Raw genomic sequence first — 23,676 nt, 5'->3', positions numbered from 1 at the left:
GGAGCAGCAGCACCTGCTCAATGGCAAATAAATAGCTCCAGCTTTGATATTACAGGGCATATAATCATTAGCAGCGCAAATGGCAGAGGATTAACCCTCTGTGTGCTGGCCAGGACTACCTGGCAAAGGGCTGGCATGTCACTGCTGCCAGCAGAAATGCTCCGGGAGGTGTCTGTGGAGAGGGGCTGGGGCACTGGAGGGGGCACAGGACCACCCTTCCCTGTCTGGCATGGCTACAAGCCACCAGCACTGGGCTTCCCTCAGCCCTTTGGCACTGGCACAGGGGCCACCCCACCTCTGTGCACCCCCTGTGTGCAGGATGGAGCTGGGGGGTGGATGGACACGGGCAGGCACAGCTGGAACGTGTCAGGGGCTGCTCACACGTGGAGGGATCACAAAATGCCCTGGCTTTATGGACCAGCTCCCCTGGAACCCCCTCCCTGCTGCTTTCCCACAAGGTGGGAACAAAAACACCCCCAGGGCCCACTGGAGGGCTTGGGATGAGGTTTGTGAAACTCAGGGATGTAAAGAACTGCTTAGGAACACAGTGGGGCTGGGCTCTGCACCTCTGGGGATCCAAGTGTGGGATCCTACAGCCTCACATCTACCCTTCTCAAGCCAGGAAGAGAGAGACTGTTCTCTAACTAAAACTTTGGTCATCATTTAGCCAAAATACCCAGATTTGGCTTTTGCTTGCCTGCTCTGCACCCTCTGTGTTGGCTTTTCCCAGGTTGTCCTCTGCACTGCTTTCTGCAGTGAGGACATGAAGTCACTGTTGTCCACAAAGCTAAACGCAGTGTCCCTGATGAAACACTTCCCTTCTCCAGCTTTTCCACCCCTTCCCAGAGCACGATCCTGCCTGCTGATGGGCTGCTGCAGCCGTGTGGCAGGCTGCACCCCCAGGCTGCAGCAGGATTTTGGGCAGTGATGCCTGGCTGTGCTGCTCAGATACCATCCATCTCCTCTCCAGATGTGCCAGGAGAGCCCTGGGCATGCCTGCTTGCCTTCACAGGGAATGTGTGCACCACATCCTGCAGCCCTGGGCAGGAAACACCTACAGGACAGCCCAGGTACTTGTTTTCTCATATTAAAGGCATTTTAGAATATTCTTTTCCTTTTCCCCTTTCCATTGCATTGCCTCATGAATCTAAAAAAAGCTTCACCGGGGATGTTGGCAGAGGAAAGCAAACAGGGGCTAAATAAACTCTCCTCCAGCCAGGCACTTCCAGAGTGAACGTGCCACATCACACAAACCAGCCACAGGCTCCCAAAGAGAAATCGTGTCCCTCCAGCCAGAGTCCTGGGCAGGGAGGTAACTGTTGTGGGAGAGAAGTATCCAGCTGGAGACAAAGCCAGGAAGTTAATATTTAAGCATTCAGACAGGGAACAAATGACTTAATTAAATCAATTACAGAGGGAGAAATGGAGCCACTTAGAAAGCGTGTGTAAAGAGACGGGAGGCTGCTGCGAGCTCATGAAAGAGCAGGAGGAGGGAGAGTTAGCAGGGAAGATAAACGGGCTGGTTTAATCCCTGCTGTTAATTAAGAGCTGAGCGTTTGCACTGCGCTGAGTCAGGGTCGCAGCAGCGCTTCCACTCTGAGCCAGTGCCCGAACTGCGCTGGAATTCGCAGCAAAGGAGGGGCAGGCTGAGATGCTGGGGGGATGCAGGCAGGAGAAAGAGGTGACACAGAGCTTTTGCACACTCCTGAACCTCTCACACCCTGAAGCAACAGCAAAAACCAAGCCCCTATCCTGCAGCTTCTCAGAGCTGGGGTCACCCTCTGTCGGAACTCAAAATGTCCCTCCAGGTCCAGGTCAGAAGCATTTGAGACCCTGGCAGGCAGCTGGAAACAGCTGTGATTTTGGGTTTGAACCATGGAATGATTTACCAACCTTGCAGGAAGAACAAGAAGTCACAAAAGTTTAGATGTTATAGTAGAAGTAGTCACAAAGTAGAGGGAAGAATTTTTGAGTGTTCTACAGGGGGTTTTGGTTTTGTACATGGGGGTCAGAGGTTTTAAGATGGTTTGGGATTTGGGCCTGCCCTGCCCTTCCTCTTTCTTCTTCCTCACCTCCATGTTCTTGGTGATGTTGGCACTCACAGATTGGTTTAGAGTAGAAAAGCACCATTTAATATAGGTAATAGACATTGGGGAAAACTGTAACCATGTAACACGTAATGTACCATATAAAAGATAGAAAAGCACCATTTAATATAGGTAATAGGCATTGGGGAAAACTGTAACCATGTAACATGTAATGTACCATATAAAAGATAGAAAAGCACCATTTAATATAGGTAATAGGCATTGGGAAAAACTGTAACCATGTAACGTAATGTACCATATAAAAGACAGCAGCAGCCCTGGGCGGGGAGAGAAGAAGCAGTCGGGGTCAGAGAGGATGTCAGGGTGTGTGTGTGCCTCTGCCTGGGCTGTGAGCAAACCACAGCAGCCCCAGAAGAAAATCTTTTAGATAACTTGCAATAAACTGCCTTGAGACCGAACAACAGAGACTGCTGAGCCTTTCTTTGGAAGCTCGGGATGGAGGAGAGACTTTTCCAGCACACAGAGCTAACCTCTGACCTAGGGGTGAGCTCCAGCAGCCCTCCTGAGCTGCCTCCCCTCTTCAGATGTGGATTTGCTGCCTGCATGATCCTACAGTGATCCACCCAAAGAGGAGAAAAGGGAACAAAAGAGCTTTCATCCCTGAAGATCCTCTGCTCTTACTCCTGACTCAGTGTGGGGTGGGAATCAAGGTTCTGTCCCAGCATAACTTCAGTTAAATGGCTTTTTCCCTCCCTGCTGCTCTCTCCCCAGATGAAGCTGCTTCCAGTGCTGGCCATGGACGCCCAGCAGGAGCTGTGGCAGGCTCCAGGAGAAATGCTCCCAGCCTGTTTGGGTCCAGGACACATCACACCCCGTGTCAGGTCTCACTCTGCCTGATAAACAGCCATCCTTGCTCCAGGAAGTGTTCCCTGGGGCTCTCTCCATGGACAACGAGCAATTACAGGCTTTTGGAACTGACTCAGCAGCAACCAAAGAGGGAAAGCAGAACCTGGAATTCTCCACGTGAAGCAGATGGAAAGTGGCTGACAGCTTTGGGGCAGCAAGGTTTCCTCTATGAGGCCACTTCAGACATCTCCTTCTGAAGCTTTTAAAGCCTGAACATTGGGTTTGAAGGCAGCAGCACTGGAAGTTAATAGTGTTCAGCCAGTTGGCTGTCACTCCTTGTAAGTAAATAAGCAAATCCAAACTCATCTCTCATCTCAAGCTGTAAAACCCCACGTCAGGGAAAGGCCACTGATGGCTGTGCAGAGTATGAGCTTATAAAGAATAATTAGTTGTCATAAAAATTTGCTCTTCCCCACACAACAACAGCAATTTTGCACAGTGGGCACCTCAGCACTGCTCTTAAAAACAGTTTCTGGTCCTGCACTTCAGCCTGTGGAAGCCCCTGGCCATGCCCTGAGCATGCCTGCATCGTGGAAATACCCATTTCAAGAGTTGAAAGGCAAAAATAAATAACTCAGTAACTCACTTGCTTCTGTTCTTCTCCCAAGCTGTCCCACATCGATGCCACGATTTTCGACACATCCCCGAAGGTGGCGTTGGGGTTTTGCCCTTTGATGGCTGCTTGTGTGTCTCTGAAGAACAGGGCATAGGCTGACACAGGCTTCTGGGGCTCATTGGGGTCCTTCTTTTTCTTCTTCTTTTGACTTTTGGGCTTTTTGCCCAGGTCTGTTGAGGGTCTTTTCTCTCCAGTAGCCTGCAAAACCAAGAGATGAAGCTTAGCAGTCAGCTAAGGTCTGATACCAGCCCCTGCTACAGCTGCTGAGCCAAGGAGATGAGAGAGGGAATAGGAAGTGGAGACATCCCAGTGTGGAGAGGGGCAGCAGCCCTGGGGATCTCTTTGTCCCCCAGGAGCCTCTTGGGACATTGCACAAATTGGTCTGAGCCTGCTTTGGTGCCTCTTCTCAGACCAGCTCATAGTTTGGGCTCATCCTTTTGTCCCTGCTCCAAATCTGGGGCTCTTCAGTCCTCAGTCACTCTCCTTCCCCACCCTCCTCCCCAGCACACTCACTCCTTGATCTTTTCTGGAACCTCCCCACATGCCTTGCTTCCCAGTCAGATTGCTTTAGCAATCCAGGAATTTTCCAGACTTGGCTTCCACATGGTTTCTGATTTTCACCCCACTCAGCCCTCTTTGCATCTGCTTCCCTCACCTCCCTATTCCAGGAGGGTCCTGAGCACTGACCAAACCACCAAAATATCACACCAGGACCATCCAAAATTTGCTCCATCCTTCTAACATATATGTACCCCTGTCCAGAAGAATATCCAGGAACTGAACTATTGTAATCATACCAATTAAATGCTTTGCCCGTGCTGTTCACTCTGACTGATGTGGGTGCAGCTGGTGACCAGGAATGGCTGTGTCCATGCTCGGTGCCCAGTGGGTGTTGGAGCTCAGGGGAGCAGGGCACAGGGACCAGGAGCTGGCCTTTGTGGCCTTTGTGCTGCTTAGCACGGGATGCTGCCACTGGGCTGGGAGTGAAACAGCAAGGCTGGAAACGGGGATGCTTCCACTGAAGGCAGCATGGAAAGAAGATCCTGTATCAGTCTCCCTTGGGATGCCTTGTGTTAGGAAAAGGCTCTTCCCCAGAGGTGCTGGCACTGCCCAGGCTCCCCAGGGGATGGGCACATCCCCAAACCTGCCAGAGCTCCGGGAGCGTTGGGACAGCGCTGCCAGGGGTGCCCAGGTGGGGCTGTTGGGGGGTCTGTGCAGGGATGGGGCTGGGCTGGGGGGTCCTGTGGGTCCAACTCATGGTATTCTATGATTTAGTGAATACAGCGGACTGCAGAAGCTTCTGTAGAAGGATGTGCAAAGGAAAAGACCCCTGGAAAACACTTGGATACCCATCAAAGCTCTCAACTGGCATTAACTGTGGCCAGTGAAAGCTCACACTACAGGGAAGCACCATTACCTTTATTTTGTAGTGAAGGAAAACCTAAATACACCAGATGGCAGAGAATGAAGCACTGGCTGGATCTCTGCATCCTTGAGGGCAAACAGGACACCATCCCCTCCACCTGCAGCCCTAAGCTCAAGCCACTACCATCAGCTGCACAGGTTGTTGAATTACTTGGAAAGACACAGCTCTAAACATCAAGATCTTGTGAAAACAATGCCTCCAGCTGAGCTGGGGACAAACAACTCCTTCTCCTGATGGATTGGTCAATTTGAGCATGTACTTGGCAGTGCCAGGATTTAAGAGGCTTCCCTTCAGCTGGCAGAGGCCAGGCACGGGGAGGAAAAGGGCAGCAGCCTTCCTGCTCTCCACTCTGTAGCTCTTGACTGATCATTAATTTCAGTATCAGCGCAGTGACATTTGTCAAACAGACAGTGACCATTAGTGAATGAGCAGAGAGACCACAAAAATTGCATTTAATTTAAAATTGCCCAATTGGGCTTGAATGGGAGGCCTGGAGGTGAAAGGCCAGCTTATTAGGAGGAAAAAAATGCATGACAGGACTTCAGCCCATTAGGAAGTGAGATGGTATTTTAACTAACTGTGGTCCCTTTTGATTCAGTGGAGTGCTGTGGGGAACCTGCTCCCACACAGCCACTGACCAAGCCAGGGAGCTGGAACAGCAGCAGCACAACCCCAGCTGCATTCTCAGCTCAGGCAGCACCAAAGAGCACATGGGATTTAAGGAAAACAGCAGCAGGGAGCAGAGCAGGATTTGGTATTCATGGGGCCTTCCAGGTGTGACACACGTGCGATGAGACAACAGCCTGGGCTTGGACTCAGATGTTTTGACCAACCCAACCCACATTCATGGCTAAAGTCAACCCCCAGTGAGCCAGTGCCTCGCTGCCCGGAGCATCTGCACCCCCAGGGGTCACCCCCATGCTCAGAGGGACCAGGGAGGCTGGGCAGGGGGATGAAGAGCATGGCCACCTGCCCGTGGCGGCCACTGGCATTGGACCTGCCCAGGAGAGCCAGCAGAAGGTCTGTTTGGTGGCAGATGTGGACTGGGGCAATGATGTGATCCCAGAAACTTGGTGCCCTTTTAGATATTAAGCACAGGAAGAGCTGAAATCTCATGGACGCTGTGATTTTACTACCTATGGAGAGTGGCCACTAATCCAGCTGGAATCTGGCTGCACCCACCTGTCCCTCCCATTCATGTGCACCCACCCCCCAAGCTATGGAGCAGGTAAATAAACCAGTGATGCTCTGAGACCTCTGAAATTCAAAAGCTCCCTGGCTCAGACAACCTGAAGGACCTGCTGGTATCAGACTCATTTCTTTAACCTGTGACCTTCTAGCTCACAAGATTAATTTCTGCTTGTTAGATGTTGTTTTGATGACTTGTTGCAGAAAAGGCCTTAATGGTCATGTGAAAAAGTGACTGATGGCTGAAGGCAGCAGCTGTGCAGACAAACAAAGCAAACAGAAACCTGCAGGCCACAGCGTGGCTCTGCTGCTTTCCTCCCACTCAGCATCTCCTCCTCTCTCAAACATCACTTTCACCTGTTTGGGGGGTTTACAGGGCAGAACAATGAGAGGGATTGCCTTAAGGATTAGGAAAAATTCTAATCTCTGCAAGCTGTCATCATCTGGACATCTCCACATTTCCTACCCCATGGGTACCACTGGATCAAGAAAACAGAAGATCCAACCCCAAAGCTGTGCCCTGCTCAGGAACTCCTGGTGCCTGACAGGAAAGCTGGGTGGGTGATGCTGGTGGAGGCAGAGAGACAGAACCTGGTGCACCACTAAACTGAAACTCATTTTCTCCTGACATGAAAGATTTCAGCTTCCAGGTGCACAAAGCCTGGAGCTTTCTGAGGCAGGCTTTGGGAGATGGCAGACTGTGGGATCCAGCAGCATAACCCCTCCCACGGTGTCCTCTGAACATGGAATCACAAAGTTTGAAGTATTCAATTTGTTTTTAACCTCCTGTATCCCTTCTTTTTGCAGTTTTATCCACTGAAGCTCTGTTTCCACCCACATGAGCACTCTGCTTTGAAATGTCCCAATCTGAAGTGAAATCTGCCAGTGGATGAAAAACTACAGGATTGATGGGAATCCATTTCCTGGCTTTCCATGAAGAGGGAAAGGTTTTTGCTCAGTCCTATCATTTTCCTAGTTTTCCAGCATGTGCACTGTTTGCTGCTCTGGTTATACACTCAAACCCTGTCACAACAGTCTATTTGGGTGGGACAAGGTTACAATACCAGTGCCTTCCAGGAGAAGGTTTTCCATGGAAGGCTTTAATCCAAGTCCCCAGGGAGCCCAGGAATTCACCTGCAGGCACAGAGGCACTGTGACTGCTGCAGTCTGCCCTCAGCAAATAACAGCCACAGATTCCTGGAACATGGCACGTATTGTTTGGCTTTGCTGGTGCATTTGGAAGAGATGGACAACAACCAAGATTTGCCCAAACCCCAGGAATTCCTTGGGTTTGTTGGTGCCACACTCAGCAGCCGTGTTGGCTGTAGAGACCATGTGGGACACTGCTAACTACTTAAAACACCACCTTGGTGAATAAAAGGCAGAAGATTATTTGAATTCCCGTTTGTTTTCCTTAGCAAGCCATGTCCAGTGAGCTCAGTTAAATCCCACCATGAGTTATTTTCCTTCCCTGTTTCATCTACTCTCCCCACCACCAGAAATCTAGTTTAACTCCAAGCTTTTGCAGAATCTTAGCCCTGAAGCTGCTTTGCTCATCGTAATCATCATCCCAGGAAATCCTGTGGCCTGATGGAACTGGTCAAACGTGGAGGCAGAAGAACAACTCTGACCTCCAGCCCTGCTGTGTGAGTGCCAGCCTGCCATACTAGACCTCACCCTAGGCTGGCAGCTGTGCCCTCATCCTTGGGAAAACCTCCCACTATAAATGTCAGAGTAAGACCAGAAATCTGTGGTTTTATTTCGCACCATTTACCCTCCCTGAAAAGCACCCAACCGCGCGTACCTTGTAATGCGACTCGGTCTCCTCTTCCTGAGTGGAGCTGGAGGGAGATGGGGTGGCAGACTTGCTTCCCGGGGGCGAGGGGGAGCCGTGGGTGACCCCGCTCCGGATGCCCATCTGGGAGATGAGCTGGGACTGGCTGAGGGCACCCATGGGGCCGCCCAGCATGCCGGGCCGGTTGAGCAGCGGCACTTGGCGGTTGGACTCGTAGGACGCGGCGTCCGAGTGCACCATCTCCTGGATCTGAGGGAGGAGGAGATCGCTTGTCACTACAAAACTCATTCCTTCATTCATGTATTTATTTGCCATACTGCCAAATCGCTTTAAGGCTGATTTGTTGTTTAAATTGTTCTACACGGCTGGGAAAGTCTTCCTTGAGCTCGCTTCCAAATGAGGTGAGAGTGAGCACTGTGCACTCATTGCCGTGCCCGTGAGCCTGACAGAGAGGTGCTAAATCAGCTTTGTGTGTGGGACTGTGTGCCCAGAAGGTGCCCCTGGCTGCCTCAGGGACCACTGGTGGCTGGCACCTATCAGCGGTCTGAAAAAAAGGTTAATAAACAAGTGATTTATGGCAAAATCACCAGGAGAAGGGAAGCTCCTCCAAGCCTCATCCCACCTGGCCTTGGGCACTGCCAGGGATCCAGGGGCAGCCACAGCATCTCTGGGCACCTGTGCCAGGGCCTCCCCACCTTCACAGAGAAGAATTTCTTCCTAAAATCCCATCTAAACCTACCCTCCTATAACTTAAAACCATTCCCCCTTGTCTTGTCACTCCAGGCTCTTGTCCCAAGTCCCTCTCCAGCTCTCCTGAAGCCTTTTTAGGCATTGTAAGGAGCTCTAATGTTTCCCCAGATCCTTCTCCAGGTGAGCATCCCCAGCTCTCCCAGACTGGCTCAGAGCAGAGGGGATCCAGCTTTTGGAACATCCTCTGGACTCATTCCAGCAGGTCCAGGCCCTTTACACCAAGAAGCAAATTGAGATTGAGATGAGATGAGATGAGATGAGATGAGATGATGAGATAAGGACAAACCCTGCTGTCTTCTGCATCAAGACCCCATTCCCAGTTTGAATCACTTTCCTCAAAACCCCATTTTCCCCCAGGATCCATCCTTGCTCATCTAGTAGAGCTTGGCTCCTGCACAGTCTCATCCAGCCACGGAGTGGGAGGGAGGAAAACCCTACTTGAAACATTTGCCAGACTTTCCCCCTTTTACATTAATCTGATTAATGCTAACACTAGTTTAAAGACCTGAGCTCCTGATCAGCCCACTGAGGTGCAATCCCTCATTACCAGGGGAGCTTTGCCAGCTCCATCAGCAGCACACACAGAAGGAAACCCGGGGAAGACCTGTGAGGGCTCCATAGGCTTCAGAGGACATAAATCCAAACACAAACCCAGATTTACTGCTGCAGGTCAGGAACCAAGAGCTTTACACCACACCTTTACACAGAGAGAATGTTCTGCTCTCCTTTGGACTCCCCAGCAGTAGAGAAGCAGTGTCAGGGGGACAGCTTTCCCTGGATCTGCCCTTTTCCTGTATTAACTGTGAAGGGATTTAACTCACAGGAATTAAATCCATTTCTGCATTTCAAAATCACGAGTAGGACTGAGGCTGACTCAGGGGCCACACTGAATTGCTGCCCTTGGCTTGGTGGTGTCAAGGAGGCAGCAGGGCTGGCTTTGCTTAGAGGCAAAGGGGCACAGAACTTAACTATGCTTTGGTTAGGGCCATAGAGATTAACTACAGCAAATTTTGTGAGCCCCTAAAACCTTATGATGTGCTCTTGAAACCTGATTTTGTGTCTTACTCTGGCTTTCCTGGTCATGAAGACATCAAGGATGATGCAGCCATGGAGACAGACACCAAGCTTGGGCAGTACAGGAGGCACCAAAGGTGCAATTTTTGCATTTAAACCGAATTTGCAAAAGTGATGGGAATGGCCTGGGGGAGGCAAGCAGTGACAGGGACCGTGCACAGTGGGGACACAGCTCCCATCTGCTAAGCAGCCAGCCATTCCCAAACTCCAGCCAAAAAAACATACATTTGTCTTGGGTTTTGTCAGTTTAATCCAGACCTTTCATGTTGAAGAAGATCTGCCAGCTGCTAAGGAAAAGAATAATTTATTGTCCTTATTTTAAATTTAAATGAAGGGAAAGTTTAGAAGACGGGTGTTGGAGAAATGGGGCAGGCTATGAGATGTGGCTTAAAAAATTCTAAAATGTAAAATAGCTTGCTCACGTTTCAGCCACAGTAGTCTCCTGAGGAAATACTGTATTAAGACAATTTTTTGAAACTTTTATTATGTGGCCAATGGACCACAACGGCTCTGTTTATCCATTAAATATGTAATCACGCATTTTTCTTTACAGTACATGTTATTTATGCATCAGAGCAGAACAAGTCCAGGAGTGCAATTATGGATATGGGCCACATGCTGTAAATGCCTCTGAAAATTTGTAGAAAAAAGCAGGAACCTGAGCCTGGCTCAGAGAACCCAACCAGAAGCCCCATGCTCATACCAAGCCCATCACAGAACCCTTTTAAGTAGCAGAGACACAGCATTTTTCCTGGGACATTCTTCTCTAAGGATATCTTAAGCTCAGATGTCTCCTCCCAACTTCTTTACATCATTAAAGGGACTCCTTTAATAAGAAGGAGGGGGACAGACCCTTATTCAGGTGACAGGACAAGGGAGAATGGTTTTAGACTAAAAGAGGGTTGATTTAGGTTAGATATAATGTAGGAATTTTTAACAATGGAGTTGGTTAAACACTGGATCAGATTTTCCAGAGAAGCTGTGGCTGTCCCTGGATCCCTGGAAGTTCCCAAGGCCAGGCTGGACAGGGCTTGGAGCAGCCTGGGACAGTGGCAGGTGTCCCTGGCCATGGCAGGGGTGTCACTGGATGGCCTTTAAAGGTCGCTCCCAACCCAAAAAAATGATAAAAAAGTGCTTTTAGTTGAATATTGTTGGTCCTTCTCTCCCTGTCCCACATCCCCATCTCTTCTCCCCTGGTCCAGGAGGTTCTGCAGGTCATGCATAGCTCCTCACATGCACCCTGCTGACCACCCTGGACAGGCAGGAGCTGCCCCCACCATTTGGCACTCACTGCATTTCTCTCTACTTCTCTTTATTTTTTTAACAATGCCATTTTGGAAGCCACCTCCCCATCACTCCTGGTGACAGCTCCTGGTGTCCCCGGAGCGGTGGAAAAGCCATTTGAGTTTTCCAGCTGTAAAATATTTGGAGTGAAAATGAAGGTGAGTTGTTAGTGTGCAACACTGGAGCTTCTTAAATGGGATTAAGGGTGAGGATGGCTCTCACTCAAGGCAGGGAAAGGGTTATTCCTGCTTCCCACTGCGGCATCCTGCTGACACTGAGCCATTTCAGGGGCACCCAAAGCAGGTGATACCCCCCAAAAAAAGACCCAAGGAAAGAGAGACCCCCAGAAGCAGGATTTTGAGGTGATTCCCTGCAGCAAACAGCCTAATTAGTCAAGTAAATGACAAATGAAATTGTGATCATGGCAAACCAAAGCGAAAGGTGGCAATGAATGGTGTGTAAAAGAAAACAACCTGCTCCTGTGGGATGCAGTCCCAGCCCTGGGCTCAGTGGGGCTCTCCCATGCCTTTCCCTGCCCCAAAGCACCCAGCAGAGCCACAGAACCCAATGGAAACACACGTGGGATTAAATATCCACCAGGAATGTGATCAGCTGTTCCCCAGGAGCAGAGGCTGTGAGAGGCAGGTCAGATCCCCTCTCCATCCTGGGAATCCAGCACTACAGGCTCACCACTGCAAAAACCCAGGATGGGTTTGCAGCCTGTGCTGAGATATTTGCATCTCAGAGGAAACCCAGAGTGCAATGTGATGTAGTCATAGCTGAAGTAATTAAGTGCATCTTACTTAGCAGATTCCCAAAGGCTGTGCTAACTCAAAGACAGCTTCTTTTTTTCCACAATATTTCAATTCTTTTAATGAATATGCATATCAGGCCCATAAATGCTCCAGCTAATCCAGAGAAGGAGAGAAAAACAGGCAGACAAACAGCACATGGTCCACGTTCCCTGTTTCTGGGAGAGGGGGAATCCAGGAGTGACAAATGCCATGAGGAAGAGCCCAGCTGGGGACTGGGGTGCTCTGCTAACACAGAAAATGTTTCAAATGTGTCAAGCCCAGCTTCAAGTGGACTGTTCCCCAAAATTCCAATGTAAAAAGCAGCTCTTGGGGTAGGGCACCAGCCAGCAAAGTTGGCAGGGATGGCTGTGTCATGGAATGGCCTCCTGCTAATTCCTGACTCCCAACTGCATCCCCAAGGCAGGTTCCACCCTCAAAACCACCTCTGCCTTTGCCTTCCATGGGATTTTTCTCCTCCTCTGTGGGAAATGGATTTGTAAAGAATTCTTAAAGTTTGATAGAGAGATTATATAGTATGTACTTTTATGTAAACTTTGAGATAAGAAATGTTAACTTAGAAATATTATAGAATAAGATAGATATTGTTAAAATAGAAATAACTAGAAATAAGTTTTAAAAGATAGTTTTGTAAATAATATTAGATAATTTAGAGAAATATAATTTTAAAAGATATAGTGTACTAGGATTTATGAAGAGTAATTTTAGATGATCAAAAGATCAGAAGCCAGGAAATGCTTATAATATATTATAATTAATAAATGACTTCTGATTGTGATGGTGTGAACTATAACATCTATTTTGTCTCACTCTTCACATGAGACTGAAAATAAATGCAAGTTTTTAAATCACCTCTCAGCTGCCCCATCTCTGGGTCAGAAAACGGCTTAACCAGACACTCCTCCTCTTCCTCCTTTCACCTTCCTTGGTCTTGGCCACACCCTGAACAAAGCCCGTGTTCAGGAGGCAGAAGGACAAACCCAGAGGTTCTGACGTGCCCTGCAGTGATGCTCCAAGTGCCCCAGCCCTGCTGCCTGCTGGGCTGGGCTGCAGTCCTGGGTGGGATCCCTGGGTGGGATCCCTGGGTGGGATCCATGCCACACCCCGTGTGCTCACCCAAGGAGCAGCAAAAGGAGAAATCTGGCTGGAGGTCGCCACACAGCACTGCACTGCACCCCCCTGAGATACAGGGGGATGTGCAAAAGACAGTGGCCGAGGTGGGCAGGCCACTGTCACACTGTCACACTGTCACACTGTCAGACCCCAGGCTTCCACGTGGAGAAGATCCTTGGGGTGCTGGGGGATGAGAGGCTGGGCACAACCTGGGAATGGGCACTGGCAGCCCAGAAATCCAGCCCTGTCCTGGGCCCATCCCCCAGCGTGGGCAGCAGCACAGGGGGTTCTGCCCCTCTGCCCCGCTCAGGTGAGACCCCACCTGCACAGCTGCCCCAGCATCAGCAGGATGTGGAGCTGCAGAAGCCACAGAGATGCTCCAGGGGCTGCAGCACCTCTGGTGTTCTTGAGAGAGGCTGGGGAAGCTGGGGGTGTGTCCTGGCTTGTAAGATAAGCATGGATTCTATTTGCCATCTGTTGGAGGTGGGGAAGTTTTCTTATCTCTCCCAAGAACAATGTCTCCCTCGGGGGAAAATCTTCTGTTAATGGACCATTGATTGACTCACTGCATGACTGGTAAAGTTCCATCATTCCATGGTGAGATGCTCCACCCAGAGGGAGGAGCCAAGCACCCCTACCTGCAGAAAATCAGCATTTTTTGGGACACCAGGGTAGCCCCTTTGCTGGATTCCCAGAGGAGCAGCTTCTTCCCCACTGGATCCCCAGGGGAAGACCAGGCCCATCTACTCCATCCCCAGACCTTCAGAGAAAACTCCACCCTTCTCCAGATCCCCGCTCCAGCAGCATTTCATCTGCCCCTCCAGGAGGAGCAGCCACCATTTAACTGGACTATTACCAACACCCTGACTCCTCAGGGTGTCAGGTCTCTGACTCTATCAGTAGTTTTGTTTGTACTAATTACATTTTAAAAAATTATTTAGTTTTTTCCTAGTAAAGAACTGTTATTCCCATTCACATATCTCTGCCTGAAAGCCTTTTAATTTTGAAATTGTGGTAATTTGGAGGGAGGGGGTTTACCTTTTCCATTTCACAGGAGGCTCTTGCCTTCCTTCACAGACTCCTGTCTTTTCAAACCAAGACAGGGTACTCACCCTGGAAAAGAGAAGGGTCCAGGGAGACCTGAGAGCCCCTTCCAGTGCCTAAAGGAGCTTATAAGAAAGATGGAGAGAGGCTTTTTAGCAGGGCCTGTTGTGGGACAGGGACAAAGGGTGATGGTTTTAAACTAAAAGAGGAATGATTCAGAGTAGCTATGTGGAAGAAACTTTTTATGATGATGTTGTTAAACACTGGCACAGATGCCCAGAGAAGCTGTGGCTGCCCTGAGATCCCTGGAAGTGTCCAAGGATGGGCTGGGACTTGGCGCAGCTGGGAGTGTGGAAGGTGTCCTGCCCATGGCAGGGGGTTGAAATGAGATGTCTTTAAGCCTTCCAACCCAACCCATTCCATGATTCCATGACTCCCACCCTTCCCAGGGTCAGTTAATACAGGTGAGCTGCCAGAGCCTTCCTCACCCAGGGTCTTCCTCTTGCCTTCCAGGCAAGGCAAGCAGCTACTCCAGGGGCAGCCACCAGGCTCATCCACAGCACAGCTTCCCTCTCCTTGGGTCTGTTCCCAAGAACAAGCCATTCTAATCACAATCAGCCAGGGAGAGGAATTATCTGCTGAACAGCTTTGAAGCAAAGTTTTCCCAGCAGGCTTTTTCTGTATTGAAGTTTCAATGTAAACGCATCACCATAGCTGAAATACTTAAAGATGATTTACTTAAAAGAGAGAGCAGGAGAGAGAGAAGCTGATAAGAAAATATATCCCCAATTACCACCCCTCCTCTTCCCGATTTGTAACTGCTCCTAATAAACTTTCATGGTCTGTGTAAAATGCTTTAGTGCAGTGACAAATTTCTGCTGGAATTTGAGATGTCTTGTTCAGAGTAATAGCTATCTCACACAGGTGCCCAGCTGCTATTGTAAAATCAGTAAGCATTTAATTGAAACAAATGACTATAATAATAGTACATTATCCCTGCAGGCTCATAGCCATAACAGTTTTAATTATTGAGTTAAGAGTCAAACTAATTTATCCTTTAAAGTAGCAGCCACATCTTTGGTTCCACCGATCATCCTATTATGAACACGAGGGGAACAGTTGGAAAGGATTTAAAAAGGAAGTAATTTATTTTGGAGGAGGTGGGGGGCATTTATCACGTGGCAGAGGATTTCTCTGTGCACTGGCATTCCCAGCTGTGGTTGTCACTTCCCTCCTGGCTGTGTCCAGTTCCCAGAGGGACCAGGCATCCCTCTGCCAGCTCCTGGGGAGCTGGACCCCACCAGGATGCCATGGGGGGGGCTGTTCTGGCCCAAAGCAGCAGAGGAGCTGCTGGTGCCAGCTTTGGGGGTTTGGGCACACAGAAATTTTTTGGATCTATTTTGAAATTAACAATTTGCCTTCATTGGACACAGAGGGAAAAAAAGGTTTTACAAACTCAAGCTTGCAAACATGATCTTGAAGGAGCATCTCTGAACTCAGAGCCAGGCAGCAAAGAGGAAGAATCCACATCCATGGTTTCAAAAAAGCATTTCTGAGACACAGACATGCCCTGGGGCAGGTTTGAAGGCACAGCTTTCCCCAGCCCTCAGTTTCATGAGCCTTCCTGCTTTTTTTGTGGTGACACGGGGATCTAAAGCACCTCTGTGAGCCCATGGGGCACCACACGGGGAGGAGATGGAGAGTGGGGGTGGCAAGGATGGGGGGAACCCCTCCCTGCCAGGTGGGGTTCAGAACTGCCCAGGGGTGGATTCACTTATCACATGCCCCTGTGGCTGATCCCTGGAACAAGCAGGAGGCAGCGCTAGCCTGTGCTGCCATCCCTGGAGCTCCTAGCCCGTTCCTGGGGCTCCCAGCCCTGGAGCTCTCAGCCAATTCCTGGAGCTCATAGCCCAGCCCTGGAGCTCACATCCCTGGTGCTCAGAGTCCTAGAGCTCAGAGCCCAGGAGCTCACAGCCCATCCCTGGAGCTCAGAGCCCTGGAAGTCTCAGCCCTGGAAGTCTCAGCCCTGGAGCTCTCAGCCCATCCCTGGAGCTCACATCCCTGGAGCTCAGATCCCTGGAGCTCACAGCCCCAGAGCTCAGACCCCTGGAGCTCAGATCCCTGGAGCTCAGATCCCTGGAGCTCACATCCCTGGAGCTCACATCCCTGGAGCTCGTAGCCCATCCCTGGAGCTCACATCCCTGGAGCTCACATCCCTGGAGCTCGTAGCCCATCCCTGGAGCTCACATCCCTGGAGCTCACAGCCCTGGAGCTCACATCCCTGGAGCTCGTAGCCCATCCCTGGAGCTCACAGCCCTGGAGCTCACAGCCCTGGAGCTCAGATCCCTGGAGCTCAGATCCCTGGAGCTCAGATCCCTGGAGCTCACAGCCCTGGAGCTCACAGCCCTGGAGCTCACAGCCCATTCCTGGAGCTCACAGCCCAGCTCTCGCCAGACTGGAGGGCTCTCACAGTTTCTCTTTCCCCAGAGCACTTGCAGAGCACCATCAACCCCTTCCTGTGCTGGCCAAAGACCCAGAGCCTGCCCTGGCCAAAGACACAGCCCTGCCCTCTCTCCACATTCCCCACCCTGCTCATTGCTCTGGATGCTTTCTGCACATCTCCTTCAGCAGCTCCCACCCAAAACATCTCACACCCCTTTTCCAGAGCCACCATCTCTAAGGAGAAGAGTCCTCCCCTCAAAAGGCCTTTTTTGCTCCTGCAAAGGGGGAAATAGTGTTTTCCCAAACACACATTCTCTACTGGGGATCAGTTTACCAGGCCATGCCAAAAGCTCTGCATCTCTGCCTTCTGCCACCTTCCTGCTCCCTGCACCATCATTGCCAGCTCCACTGGCAATTATTTAATGTTTCCTTTGGCAGAAAGGAAAAACCCCTCCAGCAAGACAGAGTGACAATCCAGCCCAGCAAACCTGTGCAACATTGGGTTTGTATTGTTCAACTTCTTCAATAGATTTTGTGCTTCCAAGTCAAAAGTCTTGCAGATGTCTAAGTGTGTTATGCTAACACTGTTACCTCTACCACCCAAACCTGTAATCTCATCAAAAAAGATATCAAGTTAGTTTGACAAGATTTGTTTTCCATCAGCCCATGTTGATTGGCATTAATTATATTACCTTCCCTTAATTCTTTATTAATTGAGGCCTGGATCTGCCACTCCATTATTTTGCTGAGGATTGATGACAGACTGACAGGTCTGTAATTACCAGGGCTGTTCTGTTTCCCTTTTTAAATATTTGCACATTAGCTCTTTTCTAGTCCCCCAGAGCTTCCCCAATATTCCAGGAATTATTAAATACCAGCCTTAGCAGAGCTCCTCAGTCAGTTCTCTGTACAGACAAGCTCAGCCTGATGGCTTAGAGGGAACTTGAGCAGACAAATATGAGGAAAGAAACTTTTCTGCTTTAAGTGTTTTAAATAAAACTGTGATCTTTCCAATGAGTGTTGGCAGTTTCAAATGCAATGCTCTCAATCAAAAAGCTTCACCTTAAAGCCACACAATGTCCCCAGACAAGGCTCCCAGGGCTTCTCCCAGTTGTGTTTATGTGGGAATGGACTGAGAGCAGCTCTGAGGAGGACTTGGGTGGATGAGAAGCTGAACATGACCTGTCCATGGGCACTGGCAGCCCAGAAACCCAACTGCATCCTGGGGTCATCCCACAGGGAGGGCAGCGGGAGAGGGGGGTCCTGTCCCCCTGCTCCGGTGACACCCCACCTGCAGAGCTGCCCCCAGCTCTGGGGACCCCAAAGTAAGGAAAGATGTGGAGTCTGGAGTGGTCCAGGAGGCCACAAAGATGCTCCAAGGGCTGGAGCCTCTTGGCTCTGGGAGAGCTGGGGGTGTCCACTCGGAGGAGGGAAGGATCCAGGGAGAGCTCAGAGCCCTTCCAGGGCTAAAGGGGCTCCAGGAGAGCTGGAGAGGGACTGGGGACAAGGGATGGAGGGACAGGACACCGGGAATGGCTCCCACTGCCAGAGGGAAGGGATATTAGGAAGTAATTCTTCCCTGTGAGGGTGGGCAGGCCTGGCACAGGTGCCCAGAGCAGCTGTGGCTGCCCCTGGATCCCTGGCAGTGCCCAAGGCCAGGCTGGACGGGGCTGGGAGCAGCCTGGGACAGTGGAAAATGTCCCTGCCATGGCAGGGGCTGCAAGTGGACAGTTTTTAAGTCCCTTCTAGGCCCAACCCTGCTGGGATTCAGGGATCTGGAGGAGCAGGGGTGCCCCTGGCACTGGAAGAGCAGCTGGGCTGTGCACGTGCCCATTGGTGCTCCTGCAGTTCTCAGCTGGAGAACTGTCTGTAAATAATGTCATCAATAAATTCAATTTTTTTTAAAGTACATGATTTTACAGATAAAGAACAAGCCTGATAATCCAGTGAACATGTTTGCAAATAATCTATCCCATTAAATTCCAGCCTGTTTTCCCAATGCATTACTTAGCAATTTTACAATAGCCATTTGTAGAGGAAGGGAATTGATGCTCATCCAAGCAGAACACCATAACACCATCACCGAAAGCTGGGGCAGAATTCCCTGGAATGGGCACTGGGAGGTAATTAAGCAGCAGCAGACTCTGACCCCCCTCTTTTATAGCTCATGGGGAGTATAAAACTTAATAAATTTGTCACAGCCCCTACATGTGTATTGGAAAGACAGGGAGAACCAGCTGTGGGGGGGAGTAGAAACAAAAGGGGCGGATGATAAAAACTTCATGGCTGAAGGTGAGGGAATGAGGGCCAAGATGTTGCTGGGAGCTGAGAAGAGTCTGCACCAGGCCTGGAGGCTGTCCAGAACAATTTCCTTAATCTGCATTTCTGTCTCCACACTTGAGGTGGATGGAGGAGCGGACAAACTGTCTCATGGAGTATTTTTGTTACATTATTTGGGTGTAATGGTGAGGCAAAACCATCCCAAGCAAGAGGAAAATATCTTTCAGTATCAGACCTGTTTATCCATCAGATTTTCTTTTATTTTTGTCTTTCACCTTTTAATCCCAAAGACACTGGTGAAATATGGAGTCACAGGCTGGCGTGAAAACCTTCTGCAATGAGTACCCCTGTGAATAGAACTTGCTGCTTCCAAGGCTGGGGTGAGACACCACAAGTGGAGTGGGGCTAGAGGTGGTGCCTGGCCACATGTCTGAGGTGCCCTTTCGTTCATGAATGGGAATTTAAGATCCTGTTAGCTGTGTGCTCCATGGGACCATCACCTGCCCAGAAAAGCCATCCCACAGGTCAAGGACAGGATGTGAGACACAAATAAGCAGCAATCTGGTGCCATGGCATTAAAACACAAAAGGGAAACAGGAAAACACTAGAGACAGAAAGTTTTTCCCATCTTCAGCTTGACAGAGATCCCTTGGGGGGTTTTCTTTTCCTGGTGGGTTGCCACATCCTTGGTGTTATTAGATTTTTAACATCCTGTGTTACAGCTCAGCCTCCTTGTGAGACTCTGAACTGCTGGGATGGACAAAAGTTCTGCTCCAGGTGGCCTGGAGGCAAATAATTTAATTTAATTTTTGTGGAAGCAGCATGGGCAGGGCCAGAGTGTACTTTGCTGTGTGTCCCTGCCTGGGCAGGATCACACCCAGCCCTTCCCCATCCTGCTCCCTAGGGAGAGTACCCTAGCACACTTGGTGATAACCATGGAGCTGTGCCCAGCCTGGCAGGGCAGCAAGAAGCTTCACTTTGGTTGGAGAAGATGCTGGATTGTGCAAATCCAGGTGTTTTCTTCTCAGGGGGATAAAAATTAACATTGGCAAGAGCATTTGCATCTCCCGTGGGACCCATCTCACCCATGGCAGCACAAACACTCCCCCAGCCCAATGCTGACCCCCTCATCTCCCCCAGCATTTCTTGCCCCCTCCCTGGGCCTGTGCAGCTGATTGAAGCCTTTCTGCACTCCCAGCCTCCCTTTGCTTTATGTCTCTCCTGGCTCTTTTCACACATTTTAGATATTGCATTCACATAAAGCAATAGACTCAGGTAATGAGAGACGTCCACGTTTTATTGCATGGAGCATTAAAAAAAAAGGAGAAAGAGAAGAAGGCAAAAAGAAGCAATTTTAGAACACAACAGGAAACTGGGAAGACTAGATAGAAAACTCATCCCAGTGGGATTAAACTCTGTGAATGAATTTTAATAGGTTTTTTTTTTATTGCAAAGTCTAACAGCCCACTTTTCAAGCGCCATAAGAAACGCTGCAGCAGTAGGAAGAGTTGGGTGCCCCGTGCTGATCCCACAGCTGCACACAAACCACAGCTCCTCTGCACATCTGCAAGGAGTGCCCCCTTTTTGCCCCCACTCAATTTCCCTCTGCAGCCAGATATTGCTGGGATTATTGTGTTAGTTTGGAAGAAGTGTTTTATAAGGGTCTCTTAATACCAGGAATACAAGCGTGCAGGGAAGGAGGATGGCTCTGTGGCTGAATATGTGTTGGAAAACGGTGGGATTTTCAAAGCCCAGCTCTGCTGGAGCAGTTTGAGACAAAACTGAACCTCCAGCACACCAGTTCTCCACCAGCACAGTGATGCTCCTGCCCTGCAGAGGGGAACTGCAGGATGTGCCGCGACCTTGCTGCATCACACAAACTGTTACCAGGAGGCACAGTCAGTTATCTTCCTGCCTTTAATTATAGCAAATGCTGAACACTCTTAAGTTAGGTGTGAAAAGCCCAAATTACTGAGTGGATACAAAATTAATTGCAGGAGGGAAGAGGGAAGGGAAACTCCAGAGGTGACTGTCACCACAAGAGCCAGATGCTGTAACTTCTGTTCTGACTCCTGATAGTGGCAAACCCATCTCATTTCTTAGCCAGGCAATACAACTGAAGATGCTCCTCCAAGTTACACACAGGCCAAAGTCTACATAAATGCAGAATTGAAGCCATTTAGGAAGTGCTCACTTAGGTTCTAGCAGCAACATTAACCTGAGCTGCTGCTCTGCCTGTGCTGTGCAATGCAGTTTATTAGATTAAATGTAGTGTATTAAGGGAGTCCAGCAGCATCTCTGTCCTCTTGGGCTTCCTCATGATGGATAACAAACACCTCAGAGATTCATTTATTTCCTTCTAACACCCAGGCAGACGCTCAGTTCCTGGAGGTGAGATATGCCATGTTAAATGAGGTTTGGGTCTGCCCAGGACTGGGTTGCCACAATAACAAGTGCTCCTACTGCCAGTCCTCGTTTAATCCTGGTAACAGCAGGGATCCAGGCCATCACAAACACTTCCTTCCCTCCCAAAACATATAAACCCAAGTGGTAAACCAAGAGTAAAGCACAACTCCATTACAGGCTTGATTTTTTCCCTGGGGATTACACGCCGGCACTGGGGAGCTTGATCAATTGAGCCTTGAGGTTTAATCAATACGTGCCAACAACAACATTACTGCATTCCAGCCATGCTCTCCATTCATCACCTTAAGTAACTCCACTCACCCAGAAGACAGAGGCACTAAAGCAGCAATTAAAGCCTTGGGGGAAGTCTGAGCGCAGCCGGTGGCTCCTGGGACAGCCCTGGGTGTTCCCCACTCCCGAAGGAGCTTCCACCTCGGGCTCAGGCACATCCCCTCGGTGCCAGGCTGTTGATTAGATGGATATGGCAGGACTCAAATGCAACAGAAGACATTTCAATTAAAAAAGTGATCGTTATTTTGTCTTGCACGTTGTGTCACCAAAACATTTGGGATGGTGCGCCACGCTCGGCGCCGCATTTGCATTTCCATCTGATCAGACACCGAGGACATGTGCCAGGCTCGTGTTTACATTCCAGATAAAGTCACATATCCCAACAATCTCATTAACCTGCTGCCCTGGAATTAAACAAAACCACCTGGAAAGGCAGTGCTTTCCTCCCCCACGTGCACCACAAAACGCCTTCGGAGCTTCCAGACAGGTTTGAGCATGGGCGGCTGCACGGAGGTGTGAGGATTTATGTTCCCTGGAATACTTCCCAAGTTTTTTCTGGCCAGGGAGTTTCAGCACAAGTGTTGATGTTCTGCAAGAGCTACGACTGCGTCTGTACATACGGACAGCTTTGGGGACAACCAGCTATGTGAAGGGATGGCTTAGGGAGAGCAGGTGGAGGGGAAAGCACAAGAAATATTCAACTTTCTAAGGGCTGAGCATCAGCTGGTGAGGAGCTCATCAGGCCTTTCTGCTGTTGAGGACATTGCTGTCCCCTTGTTAGCCAAGGTCAAAGCCACATTGTCAGTGCAGCCCCCTCACAGGCACAGGTTGGTGCCCTTCTTACCCTGGATATGGACAAATGGCAGGGACTCTACAGGCCTGTCCCTATGGGCAAAAGGAACAATCTGCCCCAGGAAAATGCCCTTTATAGAGTTGCCAAATAGAGACAAAACCATCCCTGGCTGGCTCTGAAGAATGCAGCAATCTCAGCTCCAACTCTGAGGTTTACACTTGTTATCTACACATATCCTCCTTTCTGAAACAAAACCCTAAAGCTGCTTATAGGAGACAACTGCCAAAAACTTCCATCACTGTCACAGACTTGTTTGCCAGGAGCAGACAATATTGCCCAAGCAGCCACGAGTGGATCAAAGAGGATGTGCAGCAGCACACAGATCTGGGAGAAGCTCCAGCAGGATTCTGGGATCCAGCTCCTAGGAAGGGATTTGATCTCATTGGTCGCAGCTTCTCCAGCTGGAAATGGAAAAAAGGAATTGCTCCAGACCTGAGGTGGGCAGGTACAAATGCTGTGTCACGATGGATGAGATTTGCAAAAATTAAGCCATTCTATACTTGCAGTTCTCTCTTCTTGAGATGCAGAAGATGAAGAAGAGCCAAATATATTATCTGGGAAGAAAGGGTTACTTTTCAATCGAAAATTAATGCACTGAATTCTGAATTAACATGTGGGATAATTAAAACCATCTTTCCAATGAATTTATTATAGGATATACAAAGCTAATTATAAATTCTCTGTTGCTTAATCCCTTGCAGTTTGCTAATGCAGCGTTGAAATCTCTTTGGCCACACTTGTTTAAATTATTCATTAGACACAGCAACAGTTGTGAACTGTAATTTAAATTGGCATCTCATGAATATTCAATCAATACAATAAACACTGGAATGTTTTACTGCACACTGCTCGATAGTTTGTGCTGGAGCTTGTGTTGACACATTTTTATTAACTCTTTATAAAGGTGTTACCTATTTATGTCACTGATTACAATGAGAATTAAAAGTCCCACTCATAAATATTTGTGTCATTTTCTTAAGAGAGACAATGTAATTAGGCAAAGCTTCAGAAGTCATAATTAATGTTGGGCGACTCTTTCCCTCCTGGTTGCTCTGAGCATGTGGACTGGCAGGATTTCAAAGCCTGGCACGTGTGACCACGTCACAGCGTTGGCACCACAGCTTTCCCCACTGCCCAGAACAAATTTGGGTGGCACATATGGGATGGCCTGAGTCTGAGCTGGCACCCCAGCAGCTGTGCTGTGCCCTGCTCCCACTGCACAGGAGATAGAAACACAGGGATAACTGGAGATACTGTGAATATTTGCTCTGTGGTCACCAGCCTTTGACCCATCAAAATTAGGAAATAAAATGCAGCCACCATAAAATCCGTACACGTGGCAGCCTGA

At 49.4% G+C, this 23,676-nt stretch overlaps 1 protein-coding gene across 1 annotated transcript in view; it reads right to left on the bottom strand.

The window, feature by feature from the left end:
* TOX2 (TOX high mobility group box family member 2) overlaps positions 1-23,676 on the bottom strand; it is a 161,142-nt gene that overhangs the window by 20,784 nt on the left and 116,682 nt on the right. The window contains exons 4-5 of the mRNA XM_021546355.2: positions 7,989-8,228; positions 3,541-3,768 (exon numbers count right to left, since the gene is read on the bottom strand). Of these exons, the coding sequence (XP_021402030.2) occupies positions 3,541-3,768; positions 7,989-8,228 (468 nt within the window). The remainder of the gene's footprint in view (positions 1-3,540; positions 3,769-7,988; positions 8,229-23,676) is intronic.

The sequence above is a fragment of the Lonchura striata genome, chromosome 17 (genome assembly GCF_046129695.1).
Source record: "Lonchura striata isolate bLonStr1 chromosome 17, bLonStr1.mat, whole genome shotgun sequence".
NCBI lineage: Eukaryota > Metazoa > Chordata > Aves > Passeriformes > Estrildidae > Lonchura > Lonchura striata.
Note: the sequence above shows the minus strand (reverse complement) of the source record. Positions and strands in the feature narration are given on the sequence as shown.